The sequence below is a fragment of the Neofelis nebulosa genome, chromosome 2 (genome assembly GCF_028018385.1).
Source record: "Neofelis nebulosa isolate mNeoNeb1 chromosome 2, mNeoNeb1.pri, whole genome shotgun sequence".
NCBI classification, from domain to species: domain Eukaryota; kingdom Metazoa; phylum Chordata; class Mammalia; order Carnivora; family Felidae; genus Neofelis; species Neofelis nebulosa.
The window spans coordinates 82,300,684-82,320,887 of NC_080783.1; the positions used below are offsets into that span (position 1 = coordinate 82,300,684).

The 20,204-nt window shown below is 41.8% G+C and overlaps 1 protein-coding gene across 1 annotated transcript in view; it reads right to left on the reverse strand.

Annotated features, from left to right (window-relative positions):
- The window catches only part of KIF5C (kinesin family member 5C), a 162,754-nt gene that overhangs the window by 71,278 nt on the left and 71,272 nt on the right, over window positions 1-20,204 (reverse strand). The window contains exons 8-11 of the mRNA XM_058715342.1: window positions 15,309-15,433; window positions 12,591-12,695; window positions 12,071-12,219; window positions 591-739 (exon numbers count right to left, since the gene is read on the reverse strand). Coding sequence (XP_058571325.1) covers window positions 591-739; window positions 12,071-12,219; window positions 12,591-12,695; window positions 15,309-15,433 — 528 coding nt within the window. The remainder of the gene's footprint in view (window positions 1-590; window positions 740-12,070; window positions 12,220-12,590; window positions 12,696-15,308; window positions 15,434-20,204) is intronic.

Sequence of the window (20,204 nt, forward strand, 5' to 3'; positions counted from 1 at the left end):
AGAACAAACCAAAGAGAATGTTTTTTGGGGAAAAAGAAAAAAAGCTAGTCACGAAACAAGCCTGTAAGACTCCATTTTAGCACAGAGCTTCTTCAAGAGCCCTCTATTTCTGTCTCTGAAGAAGCCAGAGCATGATCAGTTGGGCCCAGAAAAAAAAAATGCAAATATTTGCCAGAGGGGACTTTTAACCCCAAATCAATTATAAAACTCACATAGGAGAGAAGGACATTTTTCATTTAATCAAAAGCAATCTGAGCCACAACGTCTCGGGCACTGCCCTCTAAACCTCAAACATGGCTACAGGAGGGAAGCACAATAATCAGATAGGGGAGCATCTCATTGAAAATAGATTAAGGCAACTTTGCAAATAGTCACTTGCCCACAGTAAGCATGCATGTGAGCCGAGTGACGGGGTCGGGTGGGGAGCTATGCCAGGCAATGAGAAAACGTTACTCATTCCACAGGTTGTTGCAAGGTAGGACCAAGTTCCACCCTCATCCCGTCCTTCCCAAGTGTCCCAGGAGGCCAGCTGTCCTAGGAAAAGGAAAAGACACATCCGTGCCTCTTTCTTCCTCTCCGTTCTTCCTTACCGTTTCTCCATCTGTTTAGCTCCATCTCCAGATGCTGGATAACATTCTTGAGAGTCTTGTTTTTCTCTTTCTCTTTTTCATATTTCTTCTTCCATTCTTCCGCTGTCAGTTCCAGGTTCACGGAGACTGTATTCTTGATGGTCTTAGCCCTGAGGTCAAAAGCATAAGGGAAAAAATTCTGAGGGTAGCTATTAGCATTAACTAAATCATGAATACAATTAAGCCTCAAATGCTTTCACATTAGAAGGCTGGGACTGGGGTAGCAGAAGGGGTCCTGGGACCTATCACCCTCCTAACTGCCCCGAAGGTTCCAAACTCACCATTTCCTTTTCTCCTTTACCTCCTGCCAGCCTAATTCCCATGGACTTTCATTTGAATTGTCTCCCAGGGCCATCACTCCCTGTTCTATGTTCTCAGCCCTGACTTATGGTGATAGTCTTTCTCAAGCATTCAGCAGTCTCCTCTAAGCATCTGGCACACCCCTGCCAGGTCCGTCTTCTTATGTAAGAGTTTCCTTTCTATCCTAACATTTACTAACATTTATGAAACACTGGGGTTTGTCAAGACAATGGAGACAAAGTCTGTGGCCTCGTAGGGCATACAGTTTTCTCACATCAACGATACACAGACTGAAATAGTGCAATCAGATGTTTCTCTTATATTTGGTACCTACAATCAACCTCAGTGTGTTGAACACATGCCAACACGTGTTTCCCGGGACAGGTGGGTCACTTAGCCACTTTTGGCCAGCGAGGTAAAACCAAGGCTCCCCGCTGAGTACAGGCCCCTGTCACAGGCGATTGTCACCATGTAAGAGTGGAGGGCCCCTGTTCTCAGTCCATCCCATTGTTCAGGGAAAGTCAGAGGTTGATAATTTTATTTGTATCTCCTAGTTTAAGACAATTTTGAAAAATAATGTGTGAGGCAAATAAATATGTCTAAGGGCCACCATTTGTTCATTTCTAGTATGAGACATGCAGTGAATTTCTAGGGCATATGACTGGGGATTGTGACCCCACACTGGATGTCTGGACAGTTACTCAAGGGAAACTTGATGAGAGCAAAGTCAGGACAGCTCTGGCTGATACTATAAACGACACGATTCACCCAGCTTTGTACAGAAATGAACACACAAGCAGACGTGTCCGACTGAAATGTAAATTGACCACAGCAGGATCCCGCTTACTCTTTACTTCTTAAGAAGGTAAAAACTTCATTCAAAAATGTGATATTCTGTTTTATTTGCTATTCACTTTTCCAGTTTAAACTCCCACAAGTTCTTGTACTGTCATACTTGCCAGCATTATCTGATGTGTGATTCAGGTTAATTACTGTTGTCATGAAATGCCATTTTGGACATGATTTCTAATTCAGTGAAAGAAATTCACCAGCCCGCACCAGGGCTACAGATGTCACTCCAAAAATTAATTCCTAAAGCAGACAACTAAATAACCCAACTGTCAAAAGAGGAGTTAAATGATTTCAGTGTAAGACTCCACTTAAGAATTAGTAAAGTTCTCCCTCGTTCATTGCAGCTTGAGGCTGCTGTCCCCAGAAGTGCTTCAACTCCAATTTTTCACATAGCGGCAATTTCATTACTAGTGTCAGTCTATGCCAACTTGACACTCTCACCTCACCTTCTAACATCCTCAGCCGGCAGTGTGGATGCTTCTCCGTGCAAACACGGACACTGCAGCATGCATTATCAACTCAGTAAGTCAAAAAGTGAAAAATGACCTATGGCTAAAATGCTTGTGGGCATTTAAGGGTACACTTTGAGGCTACTGGTCTCACTTTTTTTTTTTTTTTAAAGAGAGCACTCATCTTTTATTTATTTATTTTTTTTTTAATTTTTTTTTTCAACGTTTTTTTTAATTTATTTTTGGGACAGAGAGAGACATAGCATGAACGGGGGAGGGGCAGAGAGAGAGGGAGACACAGAATCGGAAACAGGCTCCAGGCTCTGAGCCATCAGCCCAGAGCCTGACGCGGGGCTCGAACTCACGGACCGCGAGATCGTGACCTGGCTGAAGTCGGATGCTTAACCGACTGCGCCACCCAGGCGCCCCTGGTCTCACTTTTTAAATCATAAAGAGTCTCTTGATGATTTGCAGTGATACCAGAAAGAGTAGGAGAGAGCCTTCCTGCTATACTCAGGCAAGTTTAGCCAGAAGTACACTGTGGTGAGCAGACCCAGCAAGGTTATCACTGGTGTAACTAATCCTCATTCTCAAATTCCTTTAAGCTGTCCAGAAAATTCTTCTTCTTCCACTTTCATACTAATCAAGGTACTGGCAGGAAACAGATGGCCCGTTCTATTGCATAATTTGGGAATTTGCCAAAGGTATGAGAAGGGTGTTGGGAAGTAGCAATGAACAATGTGTACCCCAAACCAGTGGTGGGGAACCATCACCACCGAGGCAGGGAACTCTAAGAAGGTGGTTGGCCACTGGCATCTGTAACAGCCTTTAATCTGAGGACACAGCCGACCCAAAGTGACCCTGCAGGGGAAGAGCCAAAAAACCAATACCCTGACCTCACTTTCTTCTCTTCTGATAACCTGCCCATGTTTCTTCCCATTGGCAGAACCCAATGTGAAGTCAGAGGCAAAGACAGCCCATTGCAGTTGTCCAAACAGGTCGCTGTCCCAGGGCCCAGAGCAGGGCACAAATGGTACAGAAATGACCCACAGGAGCATTGGGAAGATATAAATCCCAGCTCTCATTTGGAACTCTTAACAATGGTGGGAAACCCTGTCTCATGCGACTGCCCTAGACTTCATTTCATTCCAAACGGAACAGCGGCATCCCAAATGTCTTTCCATCCACTAAAGCTAGAATTTGAAGAAATCAGCCAACATTGACTGGATAAGATGCCAATCCTTCCCAGAATTGTTCTATAGCTTTTAAATAATCTCAAATAAAATCCCAGGAGGCTTGCATATGTGTTTAGAAATCAACAACCTGATTCTAAGATTTACAAAGAAACGCAAAAAAGCTAAGAATAGCAAAGACAATTTTGAAAAATGAAGTTAAAGAGTAGAATATCAGCACTTATTATACAGCCACAGTAATTAACAGAGACTAAATAGTCCAGAAACTTTAGAAAAGAAACAGAATGGATCATCCAGAAACAGATACTAGCCTACAAGGTCATCTGATTTACAACAAGGTGCCCATACAGCACAAAGGGAAAGGATGGTCCTTTCAGTACATGGTGCTGGAGGAAGGGGGTGTGTGTGTGACCTTTATCCACTCTCCCAATACCATATAAAAAGTCTATTCCAGATAAATCATACACATAAATGTGAAAGGTAAAATAATAAAGCCTCTAGAAGAAAACAGGAGAATATCATTAAGACCTGTGGTAGGTAAAGATTTCTCAATAGGACATAAAAGTAATTTGACTTAATTAAAATTTAAAAACTCCCCTTCATTAAAAGTCACCATCTGAAGACTTAAAACATAAGCTACAAAGTGGGAGATGATATATGCAATACATATATCTGATAAAAGACTTAACCCAAAATAACCCCTATAAATCAATAATAAAAAAGCAGACAACTAGTATAAAAACTGGGCAAAGATTTGAAAAGGCACTTCACAAAAGAAGTGTCAATAAATATTCTCAAAAAGGACACCTAACATGGTTAGCCATCAGGGAAATGTAAAATAAAATAATAAGATATCTTCTCACGCCTAACAAAATGGCTAGAAATTTTTAACTGATAATACCAAGTGTTGGTGAGAATGTACAGAGACTACAACACTCAGGTGCTACTAGAGGAAGTATAAATTATTCCAGGCATCTTGGAAAAGTCTTTGTTCTATCTGCTAATGCTGAATATCTCGTATCTATGAGTTAGCAATTCTAATCCTAGATACATAACCAACAGAAATGAGGACAAATATTTACCTAATGACATGACAAACAATGTCATAGTAACTTCACTTATAATATAAATGAAAACAGTCTAAATATCCATCAACAGTAGAATGGATACAATATATGCTATATTCATGCAATGAAATACAATATAACTAGGAAAAATGAAACTACTACTATACTTAACAATGTAGTGAATTTCAAAGCTATAATGTTATATAAAAGAAGCCAGACACAAAACAGTAGTGTATGTCATTATTTATACAAAGTTCAAAGTATAAACTAGTAATTGATGTTGACAGAAGTCAGGATGACACCCTTGACAGCTGGGTATTAACCAGAAGGGTATAAGAAAAAGGCTTCTAGGATACTGGGCGATGGTTCTATGTGTACATATATTTGTAAAACTTTATTGAGTTGCATACTTGAATTTATGCATTCTATTGTATGTATGTTACAGTCAACAAAAAAAAAATTAAAAATAAAGTGACATAGAAAGAAATCAAGTCAGATATAACGATTTCTAGATCATGGAATAAATTAGAGTCGCTAAGAGGGATACCTGAATCTCTGTGCCTGGAATTATTTCTTTCAAACAGAACAGAATTCTATCTAAGATGTTGAAACCAACCTCACAAAATGGAATAAAGAGTGTCTCAGTCTCTCAGTCCCATGAGAGAACCAGAGTAAAAAGACAATGAACACTTTTACTTTTTACCATGAACTTCAGGAAAATTTACACAAAGAGGAGCCTAATCATTAGCTCCTATCTAATTTGGCCGTTCACAATTCCCTTTCCCCTGTGTGGATGTTTAGCTCATTGCCAGCAGGGTGGGTTGGATAGTGGTCTACTGGTTTTTTGCCTTGTCCACTTTAGAGCACATGCAAGCGTCTTCCAACTTTCACATTCTTTGGTCTTTTATTTTGGTTTTCCATATACTTGCGAGCTATAATCACACTAAACAACATTATATCTGGGCTCTGTTCAAATATAGTGAATCAACATGGATCCTGAGCACTCAAGGACTGTGTTATAGACACAAGTCAGGGACTTGTGAGTACATACACATGTGCATTTACTCTTCAACCTGGTTTCTGAAAGAATTTCAAATAGCTTACAAGGAAACATAAAATCAACAGGACAGAGGACAGTGAGAAATGCTCTTAAGGCAGGTTTTACGATTTTGCCTAGCTAAAGCTACATAGCAATAGTGGTACCACCCAGCCCCACAGTTCTGGGAGTTTATCTCCATGATATAGGAAAACAAGCCAGTAATCTGCAGGAGACTTACTCTAGCGATGAATATACTGCTCATTTATCATCCTTATAGGTCAATCTCACCGTAACAACATTTGGTGATCTGATCACTCACAAAGGAGCAGAGAAGTATCTTGAGTCTTCATTTCCAAAGACCTTCAAGGTCTTTCCACCAGAGCCCCCAAACTGTATACAGAAATGAAAGCCTATTCCACAAGTTATATCCATAGCAGACACTGAGCAAAATCCTAACCAAAGGCTACTTAGGGGGACACCTTAATTAACCTCAGATATATATCCCAAAAGCAAAACCCATTCAGCACAAATGAGCCAAATCTTGAGGGTGCAGTTATCAGGTATCTGTTTAGCAGTCTTTCTTTGTTTTTGCTTGCTTTGGAGAGTCAAGCACTACTTAAATAATACATAATCCAGACTTGCCCCAGATATAATACTTCCTTTCCCCACAGGAAGGGAACAGGATCCAGTTTTTAAAAGATCTTAATGCTAATGAATGTTAGCCACCTTTGAAGAAAGCAGACCATGCACAGCAAAGAGCAGAGGCCACAGAACGTCTTCCACCTAGATGCCCAAAGGGAGACAGTCAGATAAGGATTCTTTTAGACATACTCCCCTGAGGAGCGGAAGGAAGACCCTGCCCCCGTGTCCTTGAGCATTCTATTTCCTCCCAGCACCTCCAGGTCCCTCTGTCACTGAATTTGCAGCTTACATGTTCAGAAGCACACATCCAGGCATCTAGGACTGCCAACCATGCCCATCTCTACCCTCTCAGTTAACCCCATGGGTGAAAAAATTCTCTAGGCATTCTCACAATTTGGCCCTGAATCAAGCCCTTGTTGAAGAGGAGAGTCATAGAGCTACTTGGTTTGCATCACTCTGCCTGATAAATCCCGTCCCTACCCAATTCCTCAATAACTGCCTATACTTGTACTTTCTGGCCATAGTGAGTTCTGAATGATATACACGCTACATATCACTGGAATTTCTTCTCATTACTTTAGCCCCTCTGGAAGAGCCAGAAAGATGTTTGTTCTTGGCCTCTTCCTACCTCTTGGTTTCAGCATTTTCCTTCCCTCTCCAGGTGTTTAGGATCGTACTGACATTTGAAAAAGGAACTCCATACAACCACACACCTTCAATGCACAGATTATCTCTGTAATGTGTGGGGTGGGAGGAGGTAGCCCAGCATCCTTCCCTGTCAGTAAGGGTTATCCAGAGAGACAGAACCAATGGCACAGATATAGGTACATAAATGATGAATAGATATCCATCCATATATATATCCATCCATATACACACACACACACATATATATACCCACCCATATATATATATATATACACACACACACATATATCCATATATATATATATATATATATCCATATATATATGGATATATATCCACATATATAGCCATATATATCCATCCATATATATACACATACATATATAGCCATATATATATATATCTCCATCTCTATATCCATTCATATATATATCACCCATATATATATATCCATACATACATATATCTATATATCTATATCCATACATACATATATCTATATATATCTATATATATCTATATATATACAATCTCCATATGGATATAGTATACATATATAGTATATATGTATAAGATATACCTTAGATTTCTGTATTTATTACATGATTGCAGAGACTGGAAAGTCCTGGACAGGCTGGCAGGGTTGAAACTCAGAGAAGGATTGATGGTGCAGTTTTGAGGCAGAATTTCTTCTTTGAGAAACCTCAGTTTTTGCCCTTAAGGCCTCCAACTGATGAGGCCCACCCATATTATGGATAGTAATGTTCTTTACTTCAAGTCAACTGATGGTAGATGTTAACCACATCTACAAAATACCTTCATAGCAACATCTAGATTAGTGTTTGGTTAAATAATTGAGGACTACAGCCTAGCCATGCTGACACATAAAATCATCACACCTTCTATTGTGCTCAGAGTCCTAGTTCCCTCATGAAACACCTAACCTTCTTCTGAAAACATGACAGATGCAAAGCACCTTCCCATTTCCTGGTGAGGCCATTACCTTGCTCCTGAGTGGGGGATATAGGGAAGGAAAAAGTTAAAAGCTCCAAATTTTGTGTCTTTTGAAAAGCTCCAGTCTCCTGAGAAACACTGAGGAATTGGTGATTTGGATAAGGATTTGGCATCTGGTTAAACTTCTGTCACCCACAGTATACCTCCCTCCAAAAATCAGCCTTATTGGTGTTCTAGCAACAGACATGCCAACTGGGAGTGATCTGAGTCTTTTTCCATTTTATGTTAACAGTATAGCCAAGGGTCTCCCTTCACCAAAGTGTCCACTCTTACCCTTGCAGATAATTTGTTATCATGCTCTAGTGACATGAATTTAGCATGTACAGCACTCAGGACCAATGCAGCTGTCACGAAACTGGGCAAGAGGTGGCACAATTTGAAAAAAAAAAAAAGTACACAGTATAAAAAGAAGAAATTACTTTCCCTAAATTATCAACTCTCCTTCTACATTCAACATACGAATAAAGCCTTTGAATTATTCATGCTACATCAATCAAAAGTCTTAGTGCCAAAGATGTGCTGATTCAGGCTTTCTCCAAACTGATTGGCCTGCCCCTTGGAGGCTTTACTACCCCAAATCAAGGTACGTTAAATAGGCTTCCGAGATAATTGGGTGATTCAAGTTCATACTTCTAAAACTGACAACAATCCTTTTTGAATGGTGCAATGAAAGTTCTTTGGAAGAGTAATTAAAGACTAAAAAATAAAATGCTGGAAGCTAAAAGAAAAAAAATCAATGAAAGTGCTCTAATTTGAGTATCTTTTCTCCCTCAAAAGCCGGAAGTGTTCTGCTTTCCCACAGTCCAGCTTTTTGACTCTGGGCTGCCTGGAAATTCAAGTGTTCCCTCTCAAATAGATTAAAAGCTCTCTGAGAACACAGAAAATGGCTTCTGCTTCTTTTCTAGCACAATGCTGGACACTCAGAGACTAACGGGCACAGGCCTGACCAACTAGAAGAGGCAGCATTCACCACCAAAACCAAGAAACAGCATTCACCACCAAAACCAAGCATTTTTTCCCTTTTAATTCCAGTACCCAATCGAGAATCCTAACGAGCGCTGACTTGGTAGGCTGCCCTCAGGCATTTGTAGACTCTATCATGTTTCTACTGCTTCAGAGGACATACTATTGTTTTATTCAGGGCATCAATACGATAAAATCGCCTAGCAACAAATATGGAGTTTCTTCATGTCCTTGAAAGAACCACATAGGAATAATGAAGGAACCTTGTACAGCCTCAAGGTTTGACCGCCCCTGCAACAGGAGTATAATGAACGCTCGTTACACTGAATTTGAGATGTGCCCAGCAGTCTTTTCTGAGTTCAAAGTGCTTAATCTCATTAGCTATCAGATACCATGTCTAATCCGATGTTCAGACTCGTGTCTGCTGTGTAATTGGGTTCAATGCGTATATTTAACAATAAAGCAGGTATTGGCCCCACAGAGAACTTAGATATCCTTGAAGAATCCATTAGCTCAGGGATCGAGGGAGAGGAACAAAAGCTCACACCTTTCTAATTATAGGCTGGGAAACAAACCAGATGTAAATCTAACCAAACTTCGGGACATAACGGTGTCATAGTTCAGCACCTGTCCTAATGTTCTAAGGAATCCTACACAATAAGCATTTGATTCATCCGTTCATTCATTCAATAAGCATTTACTTAATGACACTCTATTGTGTACTAGTTGTGCTGGCTGCTTGTTGGGACAACTGACGCTGACGATAAAGCCAGTCCCTGCCCTCATGGAGCCCACTGTCCATATGACTCTCATAAAAGATGGCAGACCAACCTATTCCAGTTGAAAAGATAACTGACACTTTATTTTTATTTCCTGGAGTCCCAAATTAGCATTAGCATTTCTTTAGTCTTTCATTCCAGAAACTTAATTCTAACTCTACCTCACTCAGTCCAGCCTCTTCTATCCCCAGATGTCCCATATATTCCATTTCATTCAGGGCAGCCCCATCCATTTTTTTGACTTTCCCAGACTGAACACCTTTGAAGTTGGAGGAAAACAAAAACCTACAATCACTGAACACCTATTACATGCCAGCCACCGTTGTGCTAGGTAAAAACTGAAGCAACTCATTAATCCTCCCAACAATTCTCAGAGGAAGGCGTTATAACATTTCTCCCTACAGACGAAGAAAGAGTCTCAGAGAGAAGTAAACAAGAGAGGAATGTATCAGCAGCAGAACTTGGCTTCAAAATGGAGTTAATGACCCAGAAGCCTGTCCTCATCGAGGGTCCTGATCAAACAGCCTGCATATAAGAGGCCGTGGGTCAAGGGGAGCTTGGGTGGCTCAGTCAGTTAACGTCCAGCTTCGGCTCAGGTCATGATCTTGTGGTTTATGAGTTCGAGCCCCAGCTATCAGCTGATAGCTCAGAGCCTGGAGCGTGCTTCAGATTCTGCGTCTCCCTCTCTCTCTGGCCCTTCTCCACTTGTGCTCTGTCTCTGTCTCTCTCAAAAATAAATAAACATTAAAAAATTTTTTAAAAAGAGGCTGTGTGTCAAACACTACAGTCCCCATCCTATGTCATCCAGTCATTTAGTGGCTATGTGGACTCAGGCACAGCACCTAACAGCTTTGAGTCTAAGCCTCAACGTCATCCTTTGTACACAGGTGAGGTCAGGCCCACCTGATAGATCTGCCACACAGATTTGACATTCCTGGCACATGCCGAGCCCTAAAAAAACTGCCAGCAATAATGACGATGCTGACAATTGCCTCATGAAAATCAGAAGAAAGGATAATCGTTTGGACTTATACCAAGACTCTTCCTATAGACAGCTGCAAATGCCCACTCACAACAGCAACCCTGAGACAGATACCTGTGCTCTAGGACAACGTTGGCTTGCAATGATTCAGATTATTTTTTGCTTTGCAAGTGAGAAACTTTTATTAAAGAGATATTTCCTCCATAAAAGCATTTGGTGCTGGTTTGCTCAAACATGTCTTCAGACAAAAATGTTAAAGCTTAAGATGAAGAGACCAGGAGAGACAGGACAGGCAGGATGATCACCATGGTAGTCTGTTTCCCACACACTTATACTGGTTTATAAGTATCCCGTGACCCTTGAGAAAAGTAGGCGCTATCCTACTGCAATCCACTGACCTAAGCATTTGAATAATCAAGGGAGTAATATGAGAAGTAAAGGACCCAAATCCAGTTTAAAAGACAGATTAGTTCTACAACACTTTGATGTAATTATTATTTATTTAGATATCCCACAGGTGCCATGACTATGTAATTCTATGTTCTGTTGTGGGATCAGGAAATGACTGGGGTTTAATGCAGTTTAAACAAGTAGTAACAATTTCCCGTGCAGAATGCCCACCCCCATCTGTCCTTTCTCCAGGCATCTTAATCCATGTCTCAGGCATAACCATACATCACGCTCCCGGGAGGAAGGTAAGGGGAGAGCTCTGTGCATCCATTCAAATAAGGCAGCTAAAGCTCAAAGAGAACTAGTGACTTGTCTGAAGATTGCACAGCTGTTCAGGATGGAAGGGCACAAGGGCACAAGAAACCACATGTTGAACTGATGCTGAGGGACCACGGCTGAAGGAGGTGGGCCCTGGGCTGTGGGGAGGGCTGGGCAGGAAGGGCAGGAGGGCACGCCCTAACTCACACGTGGGAATGTTGTCTCGGGATTAGCATGCTGCCCTGCTGCCCAACTGTTAGTTCTCAGAGATCCAGGGATTCTATTTGGACATTTTTGAAGGCGGGAAGATAGCAGCCACCTTCCTACTCCCAGGGTTAGTATGAGGATTTCCTTAGTCCCTTTTTATATTGATGCAACTACTCTACAGTCATCCAAGTTTCTGGTTCTATTAACTCTGTGGTGGATCCCAAATACTGGAGTTAAAGGTAGTTATCAGTCTGGAGCTGTACACACTTAAAATCCTGTGAACCTGTGAGACTTAATTCCATACAGAACAAAAGCAGCACCCCACTGAATTACGAGCAATCACATCTATAACAAGTCTGAGCATTTTCTTAAGTATCATAGCCCTGACTGGCTATATTTCTGCCAAGTTTTTTAACACATAGCTATTCTTTGGCCTCAATGAATGACGCCTCAAGTTTACAGGCTTTACCTGCTAGGGCCATTTAGTAATAGGCTGCTCGCCCCCTCACACTACTTCCTCGCTGACACTAGCCCCTCACCACTCATTCCCGACACCTAAGACCCAGCTCAGAGCCTGGGAACGAGAGACCACACCCACCTTTGCCCAAACATCAGTGTTGACTTGGTCTCAGCCTCATTGAAGACAGAAGGAGAGCAGCAAATAACGATGGTGGTTCTACAGTTCCCACCCAGAGAGTCCTGAAGAATTCGAGTCATCTTGCTGTCCCGATATGGTACGTGTGTTTTCTATTCAGGAAAAGAAAAAGTATTGGCTATCATAGCCATTGTCCATTCAGAGAAAAAACATAAGCAAGCTGGTGTTGGAGACACCGGGCTTAGGAATATGTGTGAAATAAGAATTTGTTGCCCGGTCTTTGGATTCGGCCAAAGTTTAGAGTGCCCATTCTGAGACCTGGTAATAGGAAATTAGCAGCACCATTCATACATTTTAATGGACTAGATCTCCCAGCAGGCAGGGTGTGTACAGCCAGGATTCCCTCTGTCTTTTTTCCAAAGAAAAATAAACGAATCTCTGGGGTATGTGGCAAAGAGAATACACAGACCCAAAAAGCGGCTTCTCATAATTTCATTTCATAGATGGGGACAGGATCACTTACTGTCCCTTCTGCCAAGGCAGAGATCACGTTTCCAAGAGCAGACAAAGATTTATTGATATTTTTAGCTTCGTCGAGAACAGCTCCCTCGGCACCAGTCTTGCTGACCTACCAGAGAGAAGAGAAAGCAGTGAGCTGCAAAGGACAGCAAAAGCACAGAGTAGAAAATTCCAATTCGCAGGAGGGCACAGGGCTGGGGGTTGAGGGAGGTGGATGTGAATCCTCCTGGAGTGCAAGAAAAAATAAAAGTGAGTAAGAATCACGTTGATCAAACCTTCCCTTGTGCCTGAGGCTAGGGATTTGTTCTCTCTCATCATTTTCCTCTCAATTAGGTTTTAGGAAAATGGCTGACGCGCCTCAAAGGGTGGAGCTGGATGCATCCCAGGGGGACATCCATCCAGGGGAACCAGGCTCCCTGTGCTGTCACAGAGCCAAGGCCCTGCAAGCCTGAGCCACAGCCTCCACGCCAAAGGGAGCCCAGGGCAACTCCTGAAGTGAAAGCACCCTGGCCATGAGGAATGGACATATTGGGGAAGTGTAAATTATGAGCTCCAACTTCAGGCAAGGGATAAGAGGTGGCAAGAGTTGTCCAGACTCTGTTCCCTCCCTTGCTTACTCCTATAGCAAGGAAAAAGGGAACAATCATCCAAAAGGAAAGCTACCTAGGGGCATCAAAGTCAAGAAAATGTCTATTGCGTTGTAGAATTGTCTTTTCCCCTCTGCAGCCAGAGGGACCACTCGCAGCTCCTCCCCTGCTGTGTTATTACTGACAGTCTCATCCTGACTGCATCTGCTCTAGGTAGAGAGCAGTGTAGAAGATGCTAGGGAAACAGGGAACACATCGTGATCCGTGGCTCTGCTGACTGGACAAACCATGTGGGATGGGCAGCTGCTCTCTGAAGAAAGGAAAGCAGGGAAACGATTTTACACGGCGCAAAGACTGATTTCAATTACGAGTAAAGGAGAAACTCCTAATGATAGGAATGAGTGCACGTCTAGGGGGAGGTGTTTTCAAATACAATAGACGTTCATCTCTGAGAACTGTGTGTGTAGATACCACTGCTGACACAGAAATAATGCAGCTGATGGGTCACAAGTAATAACAGCCCATTCACACCGTGTTGTTTAAGGTGCTTTCATATGTGAGCACCTTCACTCCATGAAATGCGCAAGGCAGGTGCAATTGCCTTCCTGTTACAGACAAGGAAGATTTGCACTCCAGAGATGTCAAACTGCCAGCCCAAGGGAAGAACGCATTTAGGGGAGTTGGGGCTTACAGCCCAGAGTTCATGCTAGTAGATCACACTGACACATTCATGTGGACACTTCTAGGGCAAAGGAAAACCGATGTGAGCAAAAGGAACAATGTGCAGGACCATGACTTTAAAATGTCCCACCAGTATCCGACACTGCAGGGGACAGGCCTCCACACTGAACTGCCATTAGGCTTTTCCAGCTGCAGTTAGGCCCCGGACACTCACCTCTGTGCTCTGAAGGGAAAGAGGGAAGAGCAAAGGGGCCAATGGGCTCTCTCTCCAGACCAGCAAAGCGTGGTCTGGTTGCTAATGGTTAGTCTAGAACTGAGTGATGCTGCTCTGTATTCCCATTCTGGTGCGTGTCTGTTTAATTAAAGTTACAAGCCCATACCAGTAAAATTTTGGGTTCCCAACCAGAAAGTTTTCCAGGAACATCCAGATGACGTTCCACTCACAGCTTTACACATGCACACAGGAGAACATTTCATGTAGCCATTACTTACATGGACATTAGTGGCCATAGCTTGGCAGATAGCAGCTCACTGGTGGGGTGCAGTAATTGGGAATCAACTAGGCAGTTCAGGAGATGGACCAAGCTTTAGGGCTGGCCCTGATGGGGACAGTCAGCATGAGATCATCAGTGATGGAGTGCGCATGGTATTGTGCACAGGGACTGGCTCTGTGATGTCACCCAAGGGGAGCAGCGTCCCAGCCAGGGTGTAGCAGCAGGAGCCTCTGGTAATGCCATGGAAGTGAGGCTGGGCGAGGCAGGCGGGAGGCCGGGCAGGGGCAGGTAGGAGGCTCTATGGAGCCTATCTGGTCTAGAGCATGGCCTCAGCCAGTGCCTCGGAGAGCATGGGACAGAGGCCAAAAGAAAGCCATAAAACCAGAGGTGCAGGGCTTTGGGCCACAACCCTGGCTCCAGGAAGTGACTGGAGCCTGAAGGAAGTGAGGCTGCCCAGGTGAGGCCCCATCAGACCACACCTATTGCAGAGAGAAGCAGGGAATGCAGGAAGAGCCCCGGGTTCCAGATCTTCTATCAGCAAACAAACCTACAAAGGCAGGACTGCCACAGTCCAACGGCAAACCAGTTTCCGGCCTATTTGAGTCTGGCACAACATGGGGATCTTCCCTTTCCTCAGAAAGTCATGTCCCTTCCTCATTTGCAAGGCTGCCTTTGCCAGGCTAAGTGCACACTGACACTTGCCTACCGTCCTCACTGGGGCCTATTCAGCACACACCCGAACTGGCACTCACAGCACTTCCTGTGACGTGAATGGGGGACTTCAGGACCAGAAATGAGAGGGCAGGAAAATGAAGGTTAGACTTCATACCATCTTGGCACAACAGAAACTTTAAAAGCTCTTTGAAACCCGGGGACAGAAAAGATATAAGAAGTGTACCACTGCACACTGAAGCAGATAACAGGGAAAATTATAGATAATACAAATAAGGAACCAATTACCTTTTCGCTCCCGGCCAAATCAACTAGATACAGCTTCCCACTGAGCTTTTTTTCGGTCTCTACATTCTCTTGTTTAATATTGATCAGGAAGATACTGTGACTTCTCGAGCTGTGTTCATTCATATCTGAAAAGGAAAATAGTTTACTGCTCTGCAAAGAACAGGAAGTTTAGGTAGCAAGTTGCTCATCTAAAAAGCACAACAAATCATGCTTAATAGCTCCATTTTTTAAAGTAAGTCCAGCCAGTTCTCTAAAAAAAAAAAAAAAATTAAGTTTATTTACTTATTTTGAGAGAGAGAGAAGGAGGCAGGGAGGGGCAATGAGAGAGAGAGAATCCCAAGCAGGCTCTGCGCTGTCCACACAGAGCCCGACATAGGGCTTGAACTCACAAATCATGAGATTATGACCTGAGCCAAAATCAAGAGTCAGACGCTTAACTGACTGAGCCACCCAGGTGCCCAAGTACAGTTAATTTTTAAACATATCTAAAACCAGTTTCTTAAAAAAAAAAAAAAAAAAAAAAAAAAAAAAAAACAAAACACACACACACAAAGAACAATGCTTGTTTTAGAAATGAAAGATTTAAAATAACTTCACACAGCTAAGAAATTAAGAATCCTAGTCAGTGATCCAAGATAACAGATTCTCTAGCTTTGTCTGAAGCACCCCCTCCCATGTTCCAACATCTTGCTCCAGCCTGAGCCTTGGCAGCAAAGAGCTCACACCTCCCTCTCCCCTCACCTTAAGTCCCTCACCCTTTATCATTGTGGTTAGTGTTGGAAGTATTCTATCTTTGTCATGTGTGTAAGCTTTGCTTATCAGTACTATCACAAGCTTTCTTAAGGAGGGATTATGATCTTAAGGTTTAAGACTTCTTTTTTTAGTACAGTTCTATAACCCATGCTTGGTGCATAGCATTTCTATATACTAACAATAAACAATCTGAAAAGAAAACAATTCTATTTAAAGTATCAGATTAAATATGCTTCATTAGTGCCAAACACTAGAAATAGAAATGTTTTTGGACCCTGGATAGGAGGAGTCTCCTATCCGATATGTAGAGAACAACAAGAATGTGGACAATGATTGGTTCCAACTAGAGTCCAACAAGGAAGGGACTCGGTGTTTTGGAAAATGCTGGTACACCCATGACCTCCATGAGTCTGACATCCAGTCTGACATTCCTATCACATATGCCACTGCCACTCCAGAAATTATAGTCCTTGAATTTGATGGAAAAACAGCAGAGATGCACAGGGGTGGCAAAATATGCCTGATCGATCATTTTAAGCCTTTGTGGACCAGGAATGTGCTCAAGTTTAGACTAGCTCATCTCAGAGCTCTGGGGCTGGCTCCATGGCTGGTGGTGGAAATCCCCAATCTGATTCAGAAAAGTGTGATTCAGCATAAAGAAAAATGCAACCAATAAAGGATCAAGCCATGGAGGCAAGACAGAGAGACCTTTAATAGGCTGTGTTCCTGTTTTTTGTGCATTACTCTTACTCATCCAACTGCTTCCCCTCATCCTCCTTCACCAATAATTGCTACTAAGTAGCTGCATCAGACAATGTTGAAAAAAACAAGCAACAGTATTGCTACCGAATTTCTAAGGCTACCCAAAGAGGGGAAAGACCAGGGCTTGGGGAAACCAAAAGGTAATATCTATCTCTTCCCTTCTCCAGGAAGAATAGGAGGTGCTGATAGTCCTTTTGGTTTCTGGAGATAACGCATGAATAAAAGCTGCTTCCTCTGGCAGCAACAAAACAAAACAAAACAAAACTTTCTAGACTATACGGGAAAAAACTAAAGATTCCACCAAAAAATAAGTCAAAACTGATAAATGAATTTGGCAAAGTTGCAAGATACAAAAATAATATGCAAAAATCAGTCACATTTCTATATATTAACAATAAACAATCTGAAAAGAAAATCATTCTATTTAAAGTATCAACAAAAAGAGTAAGGTACTTAGGGGTAAACTTAACCAAGGAAGTAAAAGACTGTATACTAAACACTACACAATTAGGGGCAGCTGCATGGCTCAGTCGGTAGAATATGCAACTCTTGGTCATGGGGTTATAAGTTTGAGCCCGGTGTTGGGTGTAGACAGTACTTAAAAAAATAAAACCTTTTTTTAAAAATTAAAAACAAAACTACAAAATGTAAGAAGACACAAATAAATGGGTTGGAAGACTTCACATAGTGAAGATGTCAATACTACCAAAACCAGTCTAAAGATTTAATATAATCTGTATCAAGATCCTCGTTGTGTTTTTTACAGAAATAGAACAGTCCATCCTAAAATTCATATGGAATTTCAAGGAACCCCAAATAGCCAAAACAATCTTGAAAAAGAACAAAACTGGAGTTCTCACACTTACTGATTTCAAACTTACTACAAAGCTACAGTAATCAAACAGTGTGGTACTGGTACAAAGGCAAACCTATAGACAGATGAAAGACAGCCCAGAAATAAACCCTCACATAAAATGGTCAGAAGAATTTTCAACAAGAGTGTTGAGATCACATGCAAAAAAATGAAGTTGGACTCTTACCTAGTCCATATATTAACATAAAAAGGATCAAAAACCTACATGTAAAAGCTAAAATTATAAACCCTTAGAAGAAAACATAAGGGAAATGTTTCATAACACTGAGTTTACCAATGATTTCTTGGCAATAACACCAAAACTTTAAGCAACAACAAGAAAAATAGATAAATTGCACTTTATCAAAATTAAACTTTTATTCATGAAAGGAAGTATTGACAGAATGAAAAGGCAACCCACAGAATGAGAGACAAGATTTGCAAATCACATATCTGATAAAGAATTTAGATCAAGAATAAGATAAGAGCTCCTATAAATCAACAACAAGAATAAAACAACCTAATTATAAAATGAGCAAAGGACCTAAACAGACATTTCCTCAAAGACAATGTACAAATGGCCAATAAACACATGAAAAATGCCAACCATCACTAAACATTAGTGAAATGCAAATCAAACCACAGTGACCTCACACATCACACCTATTAGCATGGTTACTGAAAACAAAAATAGCAGCGCCTGGATGACTCAGTCAGTTAAGTGTCCAACTCTTGATCTCAGTTCAGGTCATGATCCCAGAGTTGTAGAATCCAGCCCCGCATTGGGCTCCATGCTGATGGTGGAGACTGCTTAAGATTCTCTCTCTCTCTCTCTCTCTCTCTCTCTCTCTCTCTCTCTCTCTCTCCTCCCTCCCTTCCTCCCTCCCTCTGCCCCTCTCCTCATCTCACTCTAAAATAAATACATACATACAAACATAAATACATCAATAACCTTTAAAAGAAACAAAAATAGAAAGTAAGAAGTAATGGCAAGGATGTGGAGAAATTAAAACTTGCGTGCTCTTGTTGGTAGGAATGTAAAATGGTGCAGCTGCATGGAAAATAGTATGGCAGTTCCTTAAAAACTTCAAAGTACAATTAACATATGATCCAGCAATTCCAGTTCTGGGTATATGCCCAGAAGAACTGAAAGCAGACACTTGAACAGATATTTATACAGCCATGTTCATAGCAGTATTATTCACAACAGCCAGAAGGTGGAAGCAACACGGGGTCTACACGTCTAACTATGGATGAATGAATAAATAAAATGCAGTATACATGTACAACAGAATATTAGCATTTCAAAAAGAAAGGAAATTCTGACATACGCTACATATTGGATGGACCTTGCAGACGTTATGCTACATGAAACAAGTCACAGGAGGACCTATGTTACTTCACTTATGTGAGGCAGCTAGAGCGGTCGAATCCATTGAGACACAAAGTAGTGTAGTGGTTACCAGGAGTTGGGAAGAGGAAGTGTGGGGAGTTATTGTTCGATGGGCATGGGGTTTAACTTTGGGATGATTAAATTCTGGAAATGGATAGTGGTGATAGTTGTACAACATTGTGAATGGACGTAAGGCTACTGAATTGTACCCATAAAAACGGTTAAAATGGTAAGTTTAATGTTATGCGTATCTTACCAAAATCATTTAAAAACCAGCTTACCAGAATGATAAGAAAACTAGTAATGTTCTAGACCAACAGTTCGGGACCAAGGGGCCAAGATGGGTTGTCAAGTATGTCCTGAATAACTCATGACTAACAACAGCTGAAGAAATCAAGTAAATAATTTATCTATAAATGAGAGATACTATTATGATAAGAATATCAGGCTTACATTCTTTCAAGTATATGTGTAAGCAGAAGAGAATTTAACCTACACTGTATACATGTCTAGGCTCACCTATGAAATCTGCCACATATGTAATTATCGTCTGATAGTAGGTCGGGTAAAGAACAGGTTGAGAATTACAGTTCTGGGTGACAGAATCATAGAGCCTTGGATGGAAGAGACTTAAAGAGGCTTGACCAGTCAACCAACCAATGCCTTAATCTCTTGTATACGTCACAGGGAACTCCTTGCCCCTCTAGGCAGCAGGCTTTACTTCGGGCAGCTATAAGGATCAGAGAGTTCTTGTGGTTGGTCAAAACCTGCCCCCCTGTAGCTTCCACAACCCTGGGTGGTCCACCATTTGGATCATACAAAGCACACTGAGTTTCTTAATGACAGCAACTTGAACATGTTGAGAAATATTACATCGTCCATATGTCCTCCTCAGAGTTTTTTCTTTCTTCCAAGCTAGGAATCCCTAGTTCTCTCAGCTCCTCTTCATCTGAACTCACTCTGGTTTGTCCACATCCCTCCGAATAAGACAGACAGCCACCATCTTTTCATGGAGCCTCTGCTACTCTAACAACTTATGACCACTTCCCCAAGGTGCGTGCAAACGCCGAGGAAGGCAATGCAAGAAAAACAAGCTGACCTGAACATGCCTGTGATTAACACAGCCTAGAAAAGT